At 40.8% G+C, this 16,627-nt stretch overlaps 1 protein-coding gene across 1 annotated transcript in view; it reads left to right on the top strand.

The window, feature by feature from the left end:
• The window catches only part of CHST9 (carbohydrate sulfotransferase 9), an 85,538-nt gene extending 69,283 nt beyond the window's left edge, over positions 1-16,255 (top strand). Inside the window, exon 4 of the mRNA XM_058035468.1 lies at positions 14,999-16,255. Coding sequence (XP_057891451.1) covers positions 14,999-16,096 — 1,098 coding nt within the window. The 3' untranslated portion in view covers positions 16,097-16,255. The remainder of the gene's footprint in view (positions 1-14,998) is intronic.
• The last annotated feature ends 372 nt before the right edge of the window (positions 16,256-16,627 follow it).

Raw genomic sequence — 16,627 nt, 5'->3', positions numbered from 1 at the left:
AAAAGGCAGAAAGCTACTGATATAAATACCTGAACTACACATGTAAGCAGTGTATCTTAGTGTTTCTTAGATTATTTCTGCCATGAATTTTCATTGAGGCTGCACTAAACTGTGGCATTGCTTGCAGAGGCATTTTCCGTCCTGGCCTTATTATTGTATCAAGAGTTATTTATGAAAAAAACTTTATATATTGTAATTTGTCATTTCAACATCAGGAAAAACATATAGGAACTAAACTGAAAAAAAAAATTCTAACCAGAAAGAGAGGAGGAAACCCAGAGTTTGCTTTCCTCAGTGACATGCCCTTGCGGATTGAGAACTCCACAGAAGCAGTGTGCTTCCTTGCCATTCTCTGGCCTCTTGTCCTCTTGCTGAATGCTGTTGTCCAGATGGCATATAAATGGGCATCTGGATTGTTTGTGAGATTTATTTTGAAATGCCACTTAAAAGGCAGTCATTAAAATATTTGCAGTCCAGCAATTACCCTCCCTTAAGCCATCTTCCTTCTAAGCTATATATGGAGGCATTGCAGTAATTACATCACAGTTATCTGTGAACTGATCACCAAGGTGAAGGACTAACTTGACAGGGGACTGACCACCTAAAGCAGCCTGGTTTGGGTCTTACAGCAAGTCCCCTGCCATGGCTGAGCACGGCACAGATGCCAGTGTGTCACATTCAGTGGCCTGAGCTGGCACCACTCAGCACCAAGTAAACCCTTGCATGGCTGGACACTTATGGGAAGCCTGGTCCTGTGGCACAATGCAATATTCAGAGTTTTTACAACATTCTTGTTATTGAGAAACTGATGGATAGATATCTAGTCCAGAACATGGCATTGCATAAGCAACGGAAATCTTTCACTTTTTAAAATAACTGTAGAAATATTTTGGAATTTAATGGGAGTTATGTGCTTTGACTGAGATTTTATATCCTAGAACAAGCCTAATTAGTTTTTATAACCGAAACTGCATTTTAAAATTAGCCTGAAATCTCTTGCAAAGCCACTTTTGGGAGTCTCTGTTGGCCAGAAGGGGGGGCACTTGTATTTTTAAACCACAACTTGAGGCAACATTGGCAGTGTGTGAACGGTTGATTGGAGACCTAATTCTGCACATTTTCTGTGTGACAAAATCTGCTCCGTGCATGCCATTGCCCTTTTCTGAGGAAGAATGTATTGTGATTAAAAAAAAAAAAAAAAAAAACCAAAAAACAAAAAACTTGCCACGTTTTCAAAGGGTGGATAATGTGCTGTACTTTGTGTGGCCGGTCTTGGTATTTTCCTGCATGCCACTGTCTTGCCTTCATTGAATGGTTCACCTGCTCTGTCTCTCTGCAGTTAACCTAAGAGTATCTAATTTTGGAAGAATATTATGTTGTCTTGGTATGCTGAATGTATCTAAATAAAGCTATAAAAAGTTGATTTGTGGACATGCCCATTTAAATGGCTACTACTTCAGCTGGTGATGTCCCATTCCAGTTGAAAATTCTTTGGATTTCCAAGAAGAGTATTTCAGAACAGAAATCAATTTAATTTTCAAGTTTGTCATTTAGGGCACAATTACATAAGAACTTAATATTTGGTTGGTACTTGTATTGCTTCCACAAAAATATTTAAAGTGTTGATCATGATGGAACATTTGTAATTGGAGGATTCTTTTTATTTTCAATACTGAAGTTAAAATTTTATATGCAGGGTAAGATCCTTAAGTCCCCTTTAAGTTCAGTTCAGCAACAGTGAGTTAAACTGGCTGCCAGTAATTTAAGTGAGGGAGAAGCTCTCTGCAGAAGATGGATGATGTTACGACTTGACAGGAGCAGGAGTGCAAAGGGGCAAATAGCAGGAAATATCTTGTTGAGAGGTGAGTGAAACAGAGAGGGGATGGAGAAATTATAAAGCTGCTGTCCCAGTGATCTGCTGGGTAAACCCTGACTGTCTGTGTTCATCTGGGACCTCTCTAATCTTGAAGACCACTGTGGTTTCTGTGTGGTTCTTAGCTCTTCTAAAGCCTAAGAAAAGTTTAGTGAAACATGACATAGACAAAACACTAAGGGACTATCTGCTTCCAGAAACCTTTCACTACAGTTGGCATCTTCACTAGCTTTTGTTCCCTTTTACCATAAGTCATTTGCTGGTTTTCCTCAAACACCATTTTTGTCATTTATGTATATAAATATGTATATTCATTTGACAGCTATGGTCATCTACCACCACCAGTCAACCAGATGTAGCACACACACTGCCTTTCAATACCTGTTTTTAACTACCTTTGCAACTGCAAAGGTAAGTCCTGGCACCAATGTACAACTGTTTACTGTAGCATGTTAATGACAGCTGAGGAAAATGAAAGGAAGCAAGAAAAAAAATTGTGTTTCTATGTAACAGTATTGGCAAAACAACACATTACATACCACCAATCAAAATGTGTCTGGGGAAATCCTTTATGTTTCATCCTTAACGCTCATATTTGCATGTGTTGTCTTCTTAATATACACTCCTACATACAGTTGTGTCCAGTGCCTCAATCTCTGAAGGAGTGACAAGAATATGTGTTATTGCATTTAGAAGTTGAAGTTGCATACAGAGTCAGACTTTTGGGTTAAAATCCCAGCTGTGTTTTTGCTCAGCCTTGAGCCTGTCCCTTCTGCAGTGATGCTGCATGTCAAGTAGGGAGACCCCACAATATCTGTCCTCCTGTTTTGTCACTGAGAAGTTTTTTGTCAAGGCAGACTCTCTTGAAGTGGCACATCCCTCCCTCAGTCAGTGCTCTGTCAGGGAGTATTCCCCTTTCTACACGTGGGGCTGTGAAGCAGGAACACAGAAAGGATAATGATGAGGCAATGTACTTGCTAGAGCTGGGGTTGGACCATGGATTACTGCAGCTCCGACATACTGTCAGTATATGCACACCTTGTACCAAAGAAAAGAAGTCAAAGATAACTCAAACCTCTGTTAAATGACAATATAAGTTTGTTGCACAGATCATGATGAGGAATATGAATATGACCTGAAGGTTGCTTCAGGCACATGGTGTAATAAATCTATATTAACATGATTGAAAACTTCACAGTTCAGACCAAACTCCTTAGCTGCCCTTGTGCACTGCTGTAGTTTACTCCAGTTTTCTCCTCTATCCCCTTCATCGACTCAAATGACCCATCTAAAAAAAACTTCAGTCCATTTATGCCAACTTCCAAGTCCTGCCACTTTGAGGTTATCTGATAGGTATGATCCTTCCTTCTGTTTTCCCAGTTTGGGATCATATTCTTCAGTGTTACATACTTTATTCTCCCAAAATTAAGAGTTTGAAAATCTATGAGAGAGCTAATGCATTTAGACCACTAAACAAACTGAACTATTGTTTCACCCTCATAGGCTTTATAGAATCACCTAATGGTTGAGGTTGGAAGGCATCTCTGGAGATCATCTTGTCTAACTCCCTTACTCATAGAGCAGTTGCCCAGGATCACATCTGGCTGGATTCTGAGTACCTTCAAGAATAGTGGTTCCTCTGCTCCTGGATATTCCTGGATGCCTGTGCTTGATATTCACACAGTAGAAATGTATTTTGTTGTATTTGTATGGAATTCCTTGTATCTCACTCAGTGCCCACTTCCTCCTGTCCTGTCCCTGGACACCTCTGAGAGGAGTCTGGCACCATCATTTTTACTCCCCCCCTTCTTCCCTCCCAGGTTAGATACATTGATAAGACCTCTCCAAGCCTCCTCTTCTGCAAGCTAAAGAGCACCAGCTCTCTTGGCCACTGCTTGTTTGCCACATGCTTCTAACCTTTAAATACCTTGTTGCCCCTTCACTGAACTCACTCCAGCATGTCTACATCCATGTCCATTTATACACTGGATGCATTCTAGTATGGCCACATCTCCCGCACTGGGAAGCCCAGAAGTGGACACAGCACTCCCAGTGTGTCTGTGTCTCACCAGGGCTGAGCAAATGTGAAGGATCACCTCTCCTTATCTGCTGGAATTGCTCTGCCTAATGCAGCCCAGGAGGCTGTTGGCCATTTTTGCTTTGAGAGCACATTGCTGGCCCACAGGCAGCTTGTTCTCCAGCACCCTCAGGTCCATTCCTGCAAAGCTGCTTTCCCACTCTGCAGCCCCCAGCCTGTACTGGTTCCTGGGGTTGCTCTTCCCCAGCTGCGGGACTTCGCATTCCATTTTGTCAGATCTCATGAAATTCCTGTTTAGCCATTTCTCAAGTCTGTTGAGGTTCTTGTGATTGGCAGCACAGCCCTCTGGTGTATCAGTCACTCCTCCCAATTTTGTACTGCCTGCAGACTTGCTTAGGGTATGTTCTGTCTCATCATCCAGGTCAGTAATAAAGATGTGGGACACTTTTGGACCCACCGTCCACCTTAGGGCAGTAGTGAATGGCCTCCAGCTGCATTTTGTGCACAACTGTTTGAGCTTAATTTTTCAGTCCAATTCACTGAGCACCTACCTAACCTGTACTTCATGAAGGTGTTATGGGAATGCCAAAAGCCTTAGTAAATTTGAGATGAACAAGATCCAGTACTCCCCTCACCACTGATTCAGTCATCTCCTTGTACAGGACAATTAGATTGGTCAGGCTCAATTTCCCCTTCATAAATCCATACAACATGAGATTTAGCTGGAGGACTGTCACCAGTGGAGCACCCCAGAGGTCAAAGCTGAATAAATACCATTTAACTTCTTCATTATGTACTAGGATGATGGGATGGAGTGTACCCTCAGGAAGTTGTCACAGGATGTAAAACTGTGCTGAGGAATTGCTGATACAACAGAGGGTTGTGCTGCTGTTCAGAGGGGCTTCAACAGGGTGGAGAAATGGACGAACAGTAATGTCATGAAGTTCATCAAGGTGAAATGCACTAGGGGAGGAATAGTCCCTTGCTCTGTCATGCTCCTGGGTAATGAGGCAAAGCTGATCAGCCTGTCATTTCCTTGCTATCCAACCTTAAAGATAGGAATGATGTTTGCTTTCTTCCAGTTCAGGAAACCTTCCCCAGTCACCATGATCTTCCAAGGATAATAAAGAATAGGCTCACAGTGACATCCTCCAGCTCCTTCAACACTCATGAGCGCATTCCATAAGCTCCTTGTTCCTGTTCCATAAGGACTTGTTTCTGTTTAGTTTGTTTAAATATTCCCTAAACTGATCCTTCTCCACCAAGGGAAACCTTCCTTGCTCCAGGCTTGAAGTGTGGCCTTACCAGTGCTGACTACAAAGGGACAAACCCTTTCCTAGTCCTGTTTGGCCATATTTTTGATACAAACCAAGATTCCTTGATTTTTATCAAAAATGCAAATGATTTTGATACAAACCAAGCCCTTGGCCACCTGGGCACACACAGTGGCTCGGATCCAGCTGCTGTTAACCAGCACCCCCAGGCCCTTTTCCACTGGACAAATTTCTAACCACTCCTCTTTTCCCTGGTCCACTAGGTGGGTCACCTGATAATCTCCTATAGGTTCTCACTTGTACACTTGTTTGAGGTAGACAGCTCTGAGCCCTGTCTGGTTGAATATGAGATCCTTCCTGCTCCCGCTGCACATTTTGTATCAGTAAACAGATGGGGCATATTTTAAATTAATTTTTAATTTTTTATCTGATATATTATCAGATAAAATCAGTTGGGGGAAAATGTTCCATTTTTCCCTACACATAACATTTTCTTTCTTCCATGCTGATAAAGGTTGCTTCTGATATCATTCTCTGCCCCCTTTGAGTTCAGATAATGTAACAGTCCTTCACTGATTAGTTCATAATATATAGTCACCAAGATGATGACTCTCAGAAAAAAATGCAGGAGGAAAAATTATTTAAATAAGCACAGAAGACACTTTTATGTGAGAACCTTCTCAGTCCCTTGTGGAGGAAACTGTTTCTCAGGCTGTACAGACAGGAACATAAGTGCACTGTCTGATGATAAAAATATCTTAAATTTTATGACAAATTATTCTTTTTGTGAAAAAAATCAACCAAACAAACATAATAATATGCAACAGATTGAATGCTCAACAAAAGTATTAAAGGATATGGTGAGAGTTTTCAGCTATGAAGGGCAGCATGGACTGGGAAGTTGTGTGGCAATCCCAGTTATCAGATTTCTGTCTCTTCTTTACTCTGTAAAATGGCAAGGTTTTTCTACCAGTGTTAATCACAAAGTAGGAATCACAATATTCACACAGGCTAGGCAATTATTATCTTTCCATGGTTTACAGACATGGAAAAACGAAGTGTGAAGGTCAAGGGACTTGCATAAAACCAGACACTGTGGCTCTGATGGGTGCAGCTACCCTCAAACACAGTGCTGCTCTTATGATTCCTGTGCTTCAGGGAGGGATGGTGCTTGAACTAGTTAGTGTTTGGGTGGCACACTGATCAGCCATGGCTCTGCTTGCACATTAATGCATATTGGGGGGATAGCCACACAAAAATCTGCTACAGAATAGGCCAGTGTATTTTCTTTTACCCGTGATAGATATGACAGCCCCATTCAGTGAAACAGGATCAGTCAGTGTGAGGATGGAGTGTACAGTGAATAATGCCCTTTGTCAATTCACAGTCTGTTTTTTCCCACTGTAATTTATGAATGCAATAATTTCTCAAATATTATTTTTTTCTGTCTAGAAATTAACACACAAATTTGTTAAAAGTGTACAAATGTCGGCAAACACATATTTGAGATATTTGCCTACCTAGAGCACATTTACATTTCTATTTCTTTTTTATTTACCAATAAAGTCATCTAATTTGAATTAAATGCTAATTTTGATTGAAGGGAAAATGCTCTGAGACCTCTAGAGATCTCAGCATCTCTTCCAAAGCAATTCGGGAGAAATTGAATTCTTCATGCCTGAATATACATTAATATTCTTCATTGAACTTAGTTTCATTTGAAACTTTTCTTATTATTTCTAAAACAGCAAGATGTCTTGTTCATGCTGGAAGATAAGTGTGTTTACCTGCAAACAAGAAAGAGATGGATTCTGTTTACCAGAAACAAAAAAAACCCTGTGAATCTTGGCGCAGCCGCTAATGTGAGGAACTCTTCTTTGTGTGCAGAAGCACAGCATTAGATTTCAGGCCTCTATTCTCAAAGTACTTGCTGGGAAATGGGAGCCAGGGTTTCAATCCAAATGTGCAGGATTAACCTCCAGGATTAACACCCAGCAGTTTGGTCAGCTTCCTGCAAAATGTGTTTACTTATGCAGACAAGGAAATGGGTACAGGGTCTCTCCTGTGCAGGCTGGGTGTTGATCAGCAAGGGCTGGGACATGGCCCCTCCTTGGACAAAAAAATGTTGGTGTCCCTTTTCTTAAGAGGGGGAAATAGATGTTGTCTGAAATATGAAATGTGCTCAACAATTCCTACCTGGCTTGAGTTGTGAACATGCAAGAGACACTATTTGTTTTCAAAGATGTGTTTCAAATACACTTGAAAATAGCAATTTTGGGAATTGTATTTGTCAACAGCAGGAATTGTTTAGGTCATTTGATTTGCTTCTGTGCTTAAAGTGATGAAAAAGTAGGCACATTAGCATTACTTAATGAGTTAAATAAGAGAACAATATGTAATATACAGAGATTGCCTGAAAGTGTCACCTTCAGACTTAAGCTCTTTCTATGCATAAGGTAAACCTACTTGTTAAGAAGCACTATGCTTCATAAAATGAATACTGCATGCTTAGTTTAGTGAATTTTGAATTTCAGGTTGTTTAAAGTGTTTTGCTGCTCTGTACAGAAATGTGAATGAGTGTTGGTGAAGATTTCTGGCCACTGGCCACAATGTTTGACTTAGGTTTTACTGATACAGAGGAGAACTGAGCTCAGAATTAAACAATTTGAACACACTGGTTTACCTTTACCCAAAACAAGTGTTGCTAGGTAGGGCTAAATATGGTCAAGTGTTAAGAGGTCCATGACCTGAAAATTGCTTTTTATTAGCAGTGCATCTTAGCTGAACATCTAGGCTAACATGCATTCCATGCAAATTGGCTGCAGACTCTGCCCAGACACTAGCTGTCTGGGCTGCAGTGGCTCTGTGCTTATTTTCAAGTCTGTAAGTTATAGTGCAAAGAACCAGCACCATAAAACTGTTATCAGAAGGCAAGACAAGCAGCATCAGCATTGCACTATCCTGAAACCAATTTATTATTGCTATCAACTGACCTTCCCTATTATGTATTTATTAGCAATAAGGGAGTGGAGTGCTTTTTTTATTTGCTATACTTGGTTGCAGTTGTATTGGTGAATCTTTAATCTGTCACACAAAACTCAGTTTCTGATAATAATAGCATCTTTATTGCTACTCTTTCTATTATTTATGCCTTGATCTTTCTTATTCCTCCCATTCAAAGCATGCCTTGGAGAATCCAAATGCTTTGACTGTGAAGGTGGAAACAGGAGGGAGTTAATTCCAGATTTGATCATGAATTGGCAAGTAAATGAGAGCTTAATTTCCTTCATTCAAGTTGCTGACCATGTGAATCAGCTTGTGGAAGTGGCTCGTGCAGACTGTCTTGCCTCATTAGCATGACTTTGTGCTTTCTGTAGATCAGGACAGGGCAGGGAGAGGAGGGGAGGCTGGTGCAAAGCCAGGAGTTGGGTATCTATGGGGTGTCAGCCAAAGACAAATGGATTTCTCCTGTCTCCTTATTCAGTACGCTACCATACTTGTGATGATGTTACTATTTATCTTATCCCATTGGGCCTCTCCACTTTCCCCGCTGCCTGTGGGCCTGGGTTGTTCTCCTCCAAAACCATCTCTGGGCTGGGGGGGGCTCTCCCTTCAAATTTTTCCACACCAATCACTGACACTTGGCCACACCATATAAAAAGAAAAAAACCTCTCTTTCCCTCTGCCCTTTCCTTCTTCACTATCTTGGTCTGTATCCTTGCCATAGCTCCAAGTCACCGTGCAATGAGATGCTGGAGTTTCTGCTAACAGATTCTAGGGGCAATGGTTAGATTTACAAAGCTGTGTTTTGAAAAGCAGTATTGAAAATTACTGGCATCTGTTAATTAAAATTTACCTGCAGTATTTTTTTCTTACTAGGATCAGTTATTCTATTTTGTGTCTGGCTCAGAGTTCACAAGGATCTCCTTTGAACCTAATTGTAATTCAGCTACAAACTATGAGGTTTGCCTCTTAGTCTCTGAAGGAAGTTCTGAGTATCTTGTATTCTCTTTTTTCTTATTTTTTCCCCCCTCAATCTCATTAGTAATCTTAGAGATGCTTGGTACAAGTACATGTGTTTTAGGGATACATATCTCATAGGAAAATGTGGTGTCTGTGTCAGTAAGGTCTTGCCTCTGGCTTTTGAGGAATGTACCATCAGTGATATGCCCTGAATAAATTAGATAAGCCAAAAATTCACAACTCCTCTGGGAGGTGAGGGGTTAGTGCTGCCTATTATCTTTGGAGTAGCTGATACAAGCACAAGTGATGAATCAAGAGGTTTATCTCCACTGCACAGAAGGTGAAGCACCTCATCAGCAAATATTTTCTGTCACTTGTGGGCAGCATAAATAGCTTCTCCATTGGGAGATCCTGTGGATCTCTGTTTAGCTCACCAACATTACACTAAACAATTGCTATGATATGGGAGAGTTCTGAGCATATTTACATGTTAGCTCGGGTAGCATAGTAGTAGTAGAGGAATCTGATCACTCTATTACGTTTTCCAAATAGTCTTCTAGCACAAAAGAAGTTAGGATAATCTCTCCTTTTGGCAGGCTTAAGAAAATTCACACATGCAAGTACAGCTCTTCATGCTTGTACAGCTGAAGTGAGGTAGTAACAGATCCAGGATTCACTGGCTTGCTGAAAATAGGAATCATGCAAACTTTTCCTCATATTTAAACTGCACACACATAGACTGACTATCTGCCACAACCCTGGTCCTCTGATTAAGAGATTCTTCTAAGTGTGCCCAAAAATTATCACAGAATCACAGAACAGTTTGAGTTGGAAGGGACCTTTCAAAGATCACTTAGTCCAATCCTCCTGCAATGAGCAGGGACAACTTGAACTAAATCAGTTTGCTCAGAGCCCCCCTCCAACCATTATGTTAAATACTTGAGGTTTTAGGCTGAAACTACTGGTTCCAAAGTTTTCAAAGACTCATAGATACCTATCATCCAAGTAGGAGGATGTTTGTTTTATAGGCCTCCAGTATTCCACTAAAAACCTAAATTAAGAGACTCATCTCAGTGTGCTCTTTGATCATTTTAGAGTCTGAATGTGAACTGGAAAATGAACCTTGTCTTAAATTACTCTGTTGATTTTCTGTAGAGAGATCCTAGGTAAACAGGTAAGTTGGCATCAGAGAAAAGCGCAAGAAAACAGAATATTTCTTTCCTTTGCTATTCTTCATGCTATGTTATCTGTTGGGCTTATTTAATTTTATTATTCTTGTTAGTAAAGCTGAATATCCAACACTAAGGCATTTAGGAAACAGCACTGTTTGCACTGCAGGCCATTAAATCTTTGTAAATCAGCCCTGGAATATCAGCCTTTCCAATGCTTCATTATCTTTTTGCATGGTGAGTTGCTCTAATTGCAAACTGCCTAGATGAGATCCCACCCGTGCATTGTAAAATCACCACAAAGCATAATTGGATGAGTCTTAACCATTCTTGGCAGTAGTCAATCTCTTCTACCTCAGTGGCTTGTGAAGGTATTAAAGGAAAAGACAGCTTCAATGTGTGTAAAAGAAAGTATTGGCTACTTCTTTTTACAGTGAGGAGAAATCCTTTTATGAATAGGGAGGAGCAGGGAATCTACAGCAATAAAAATGTGACAAAAAAAATCCATGAACTCATTAATGACTCTAAAATGCCTTTTGTTTCAACAGCTTTACTGAGTTGCCTGCCAGTAGCCTAGCCACACATCACAGAAATATTCTATTAATTCCACTTTTTCCCCAAATTTAAACTCATTTTTAAATCTGTCTTCCGTTCCAGCCTAGCTAAAGTGAGACAGTGCCTTCTACTCTTATAAATGGCCACTTCTAGAGGCTCATGGCCACTTCTTAACTTTCTTTCAAATGTGTTTATGTGAACAGAGGACAGTTTGCACAATTACTGGCAAAGGTTCAACACTTCCCTGGTTTTAATTCTCAGACTAAATGTATGCAGCCTGCTGCACAGGTTGTCAGCATGTCTCAAGGACAACCTTGCATCTTTCCAAGGTAACCACAGAGTTCACCTTCCATGCCAGGCAGCTGGTTCCCAACCTTAACAGCTCTTTGGAAAGCCATAAATGGACATTCCTGTCCTGGACACTTGGCTCAAAGAGTTTGGTAGGGGCTGTCTGCATGGGAAGATCTGGGTCCAGAGTCAGGGTCTGACACTGCCTGCATGCTGCCTGTTGTTGGTGTATGTTCAGGTGGTTTTCAGAACAACAATCCTCAGCAGCTTGTGGGTTGGACTTTTAGGAATGCAGATATATGGACATGGATGTTTTTCAAAAGGGTTTATTGGTTTTGCAAATTTTTGTTTACCTGTTATTGCTGTGGAAAAGAAAAAGATATAACATAGAGCTGTTCAGATCTTTGACGTGTCATAAAATGCACAACAAAGCATCACTGACACCAAGAGCAAGCCAAAGAAGGCAGAAGGCAGCTCTCTTTATGTAAGACTGGTGTCATAAAATATTTAAATCCTTTCAGAGTGTGTGGCTTTCAGCTCTTTCATGCAGATAAGTGTCAGACTGTCAGGCAGCTTTGCTTAAGGAACATGGCACTATCTATTAAACAATTTCTCTTAGTTTCCCAAGAAAACTGTCTAGTTAAATATTTCTCATGAAAAATAAAGCTTGATTCATCTTTTCATTCATCTCACCTTTATTATGTACTTATCTAGTTACTCAGGCAAGTGTACAGAAAGATTTTATCTCTTTTTTTCTTCTTTTTTTAAATTTTTTTTTGAGTTAGAAAACTTCCATGGCAATGTACCAACCATTTATGCCTTTGGAAAATATCACTATCCATTTCTATTCTTAGAGCAAGTTGCAGCCAGCAAGGATACTGTCCCTCATGGAGACCATAAAAACATATTTTAGCCAACATAAGTGGGATAAGTAAAGTCTCAGAGAGAAGGGGAAGAGGAAAGCAAATAATAATATTTTACAGATTCAGATAAGTTCTTTGTCCTCAGATCTTCTTACATCATTGCTTTGGCCCTAGAGTTTTGGGGTTTTGTGTGAGGGGTTTTTTTATGGCTTAGAGAGGGAGGGACAGGCCTGTGGGGGTCTTGGTTGGGTTTTGGTTTTCTTTTGGGGATTATTTTTTTATTTTGCTTTCTGTTTTAGCATTTTTTGCTAAGTGATTCTTTCTCCTTTTGCCTCATCTCACTAGGAATGAGCCCCTTCCAATTGCCTCCAACTATGCATTTGTTCCTTTACATTGGTACTGAGATTTCTCTGAATAGTTTTGTCCATCCTTCTCTGAAGCTTTTTATCCCATAAAAATGTTTTAGTAATGATTCCTACAGCTGCATTCACAGTTTCTACAACTAAAATACAATCCCCTCCTCTGGTACCATCTTGGGTTACCATCAAGGCTTGTCCTGGATCCCAGGCAGACTCTGAAATGGAACAAAATCAGGACCACACATCCCTTTCAGTCTGTCCTTTTCCCTCCTGTTCTAGTGGAACTAGGACATCTTCCACTAGTTCAGGGTGACAGGATGGCTTGAGAAGGCTGAACTTTCCTCTGAAGTACAGGATTCATTTTAGTGGCTTTGATTTGAACTTCAGATGGTTTAAGTTTCTTTGCACAGAAATGAGCTGCTAAACTCAGGCGACATACCATAGGAAGTCATGAGGTACTGCCCACTTTTTCTCTGCATTGGGGAACACCAGTACAGCCATGTATCATTGGAGACTGTCTTCTAAATTTTCAAACTCACCAGATTCCACTGATGAACTTACAAGCTTTAGTTACTTCAGCACTGACACACTTTTATTCCTACTTCGGTTGAGCCTTGTATTGTGCAGTTGGTTTCTGAGTGTCCCGTATTTTTCATCTCACCTTTTTAAGTTCCAGGTTTCCCTTTTAAGGTAAAAACATTTAAATTATTTGTAAGTCTGTGGTTCTGCAGTTGCAAGAATGGCACTTTGCCATTCACTGTGATGCTGAAACTCCCATTGGGCTCAGTCATACCCTGATTTACTACTAGCACTGCTTTCTGTTGTTACACACTGACTTAGCTCCTGAATTATTTCTGTCCTAGGGCAGAAGGGATAAATCTCTAGACATATGCATTTTATTTGTTTTAAAGAATAAAGTATTAGACAGAATACATTTAAAAAATATATATTAGAAAAGTGGACCACATCAAATCCAATGAATTAAGTATCCTTTTGCATCTCTAAAAACACCAGCATGCCTTCCCTCTCACAGACATACAAGTCCTGCACAAGTCACTTCTTTTGTTTTCACCAATACAAAAATCAGTGGCATAAAGACCTGCTTGTCAGTGGCTTGCAACAGTACAGAAAAGCCTGATCCCCTGGGTTTGTTTTTGTTATGGGAAATTATTACACTGCAACATATGCTAACTTTTCTTGGAACTGCTTGTTTTTTCATAGGCTTTTTTTCAAACTAGAATTCAAATTGTGTTCCCTTCATTACAATTTCTTACATTATTCCTCTGAATTTTTAACAGCTTTATTTGAATTGGCCTATGAACTTTATCATCCCCCCAAATCCACATGTGTGATCTGCCAGTCCACAAATCAACTTTCCAGTAAATGTTTAATTAGTTTATTCCAGAAAAGCCTTTTTATGTAGCTTTCCAAAAATGTTAGGCTCATGGAAGCAGTCAGGTAGTCTCTGTCTGTCCATCTAACCATTTTTCTGTTACTTGCAACAAGATGTTTAAAAACCTGTTGACCAGCATCCTCCCTCTCCAGATGTGTAATGAAAATAAGCAGCTGTAGAGGTGTCCCAATGCAGCAGGCTTGCCTACTAACAGGAGGAAAAAAATCTACAAGGCTTAGCAGACACATGAGAATCCACTCAGGAAAAAGCAAACAGAAATACCCATATTGCAAGAAATTCTTCAGTCAACTTGCATGATACAAGATCCTGAAGAATCTGACATCAAAACACAGATGCAAGCTTTGCTGTTCCTGCAGTCTGTGGATTGCACAGTGGCTGGGGACATACAGAGAGATGTTTAGGAGGAAAGTCTCATCTTTAACATTCTTTGCAGGGTCACTAGTTAATGTTTAGTTAGTTGGTGTCATTAATGTTGATGTTTAAATAAGTCAGATGGGATAGGCTCCAAAGGCATCTATTTTTCCTTATCAGCTGTGAAAGCAGCTCCGGTGCAGGCACCTGTGTCACAGACACCTGTATGTACATTCAATCCAGTGAATTAATTTCCATCATGTCTCTGTGTGCAGGTAGGAGTAGGACCATTTTGGAGGGAGGATTTTTTCTGTCACTACACCCTGCTCAAACCAACTGATGTCAACTGTTTAGGGGCCCTGGTTTTGTCCCCTGCCACCACTGGGGGACAAGGGCTGCTCCAAGTCTCAGTGGTGGGAGTAGATCCATCACCTGTTACTGTGATTGCGCCAGTGCACTCCAGAGAATGACCGTGCAACTCCACCAGTGCCAGTGCTGGCACAGGGGAAAATGTGCTCAGTAGAGAAAAGTGCCTGGCCACCCCTAGCAGGACTATCAGCCCCCCTGTGTGAGCCACTTTTGATTTCTTAAGAGGTGTGACTTGAGCTATTTATTTTTGTAGGAAGACCTACTGTGTGCTAACAGGTAATCTTCAGAAGCATGTATCTCAGTAATTAGCCCAGCTTGTTCCTAAATTAGGTGTATTGATCAAGCAATTCAAAAGGGACTTTTTAGTACCAGATGTGGCTTGGTTACAAGCACACCCCACCATCCTTGCTGCTGCTGCAACATGAGCGGGCTGGGCTGGGCTGTCACTGTGCTCTAAGCTCTGATCCTTTCCACGTTTGCAGGACTTCACGCTCCAGCCTCTGGGGATGCCAAGGAAAGCAGTGTGGAGGAGAAGTGCTCCTGTGGGCCTCAGTAACCATGGGATGGCAGTCTCAAGCAGCAGGCCCTGGCGGGGCAGGGCTGACCCTTTTGCTGTGGTGGCTGCCTCCTCGGGGAGCTGGCTCCCTGAGCAGCAGAAGACAAGTGAGTCCCCTCTGAGCTGGTTCAGAGGGGTGTATTTACCTCCTGCTCTGCACCCATTAAACAAGACATTTGTCAAGGGTGGTGAGTGGCAGGACACAGACAGCACCCAGGAAAAGCGCAGGGCCTTCCTGCAGGACTTTTGTAGGAAATACAACAGCAGAAAGAAGCTGCAAACCCACCTGGTGCACCTGGTGTCAAGGATTTACGTAGAGGACAGGCACAAGGTTCTGTACTGTGAAGTGCCAAAAGCAGGCTGCTCCAACTGGAAAAGGGTCCTCATGGTGCTCAGCGGACTCACTGCTTCAGCAAACAACATCTCCCATGATGATGTGCACTACGGAAAGCACCTGAGGAAATTGGACAGTTATGACCTAAAAGGGATCTACACACGCTTGAACATGTACACCAAGTTCATATTTGTACGTGATCCTATGGAAAGACTGGTATCTGCCTTCAGGGATAAGTTTGAGCATCCAAACAGCTATTACCATCCGGTATTTGGGAAGGCAATAATTAAAAAGTATAGACAGAATGCAGATGAAGAAGCACTGAAAACAGGATCAGGAGTTAAGTTCAAGGAGTTTATCCAATATTTGTTGGACTCCCACCGACCAATAGGAATGGACATTCACTGGGAGCAAGTCAGCAAGCTCTGCTATCCCTGCCTCATCAACTATGACTTTATAGGAAAGTTTGAAACCCTGGAAGAAGATGCCAATTACTTTCTGCAGCTGGTAGGTGCTCCAGCCAATCTGAAGTTCCCTAAATTCAAAGACAGACATTCCTCTGATGAGAGAACAAGTACAGAAGTAGTGAGGCAATATTTAAAGGAGTTGTCTAAGGAGGAGAGACAGCTGACCTATGACTTCTATTACTTGGATTACTTAATGTTCAATTATACATCACTACTTGTATAGCACTAGAATAGCTTCAGGCTTCTACTAGATACTTATCATGTTGGGATTCAAAACAACTACTTTGATATTAGTCCTGAAAGGAAATGAAGTTACTGCTAAGTAGAGTTGTCTTGAATTAGTCGAGATTTTATAAGCTAGAGCGATATCATTTGATACTAAATTATGGAGAATTCAAAGGAAAAAAGACCTGTAAACAGCATAAATTGCACTAAAATGCCTGAAAAAGCTGTTTTTACCGTTATGGATTATTCTATGGAAGCAGTAGCTCAGACAGCTGTTGCATTAGCTTACCTAATGTTCTTTTAATGGTTTAAGAAAAAAAATTCAGAGTGGCATGATTCTTTTTTTGGTATGTTTGCTTTAGAAATGGGTTTTGAAAAAACTTTTGATTGTATTTTTACTTTCTGTCAGTTATTAATAAAGAATCATTGGCTAATTTTCTAAAATGTTTACAGTGTTCTCAGTTTCAAGTCTTGTTTTTATTTTTTTTTTATTACTATTAGACTGTAGCCAATTTTAAACCTTTTTTAT

The sequence above is a fragment of the Melospiza georgiana genome, chromosome 1 (genome assembly GCF_028018845.1).
Source record: "Melospiza georgiana isolate bMelGeo1 chromosome 1, bMelGeo1.pri, whole genome shotgun sequence".
NCBI classification, from domain to species: domain Eukaryota; kingdom Metazoa; phylum Chordata; class Aves; order Passeriformes; family Passerellidae; genus Melospiza; species Melospiza georgiana.
The sequence above is the reverse complement of the archived record's forward strand: the minus strand, read 5'-3'. Positions and strand labels throughout refer to the sequence as shown.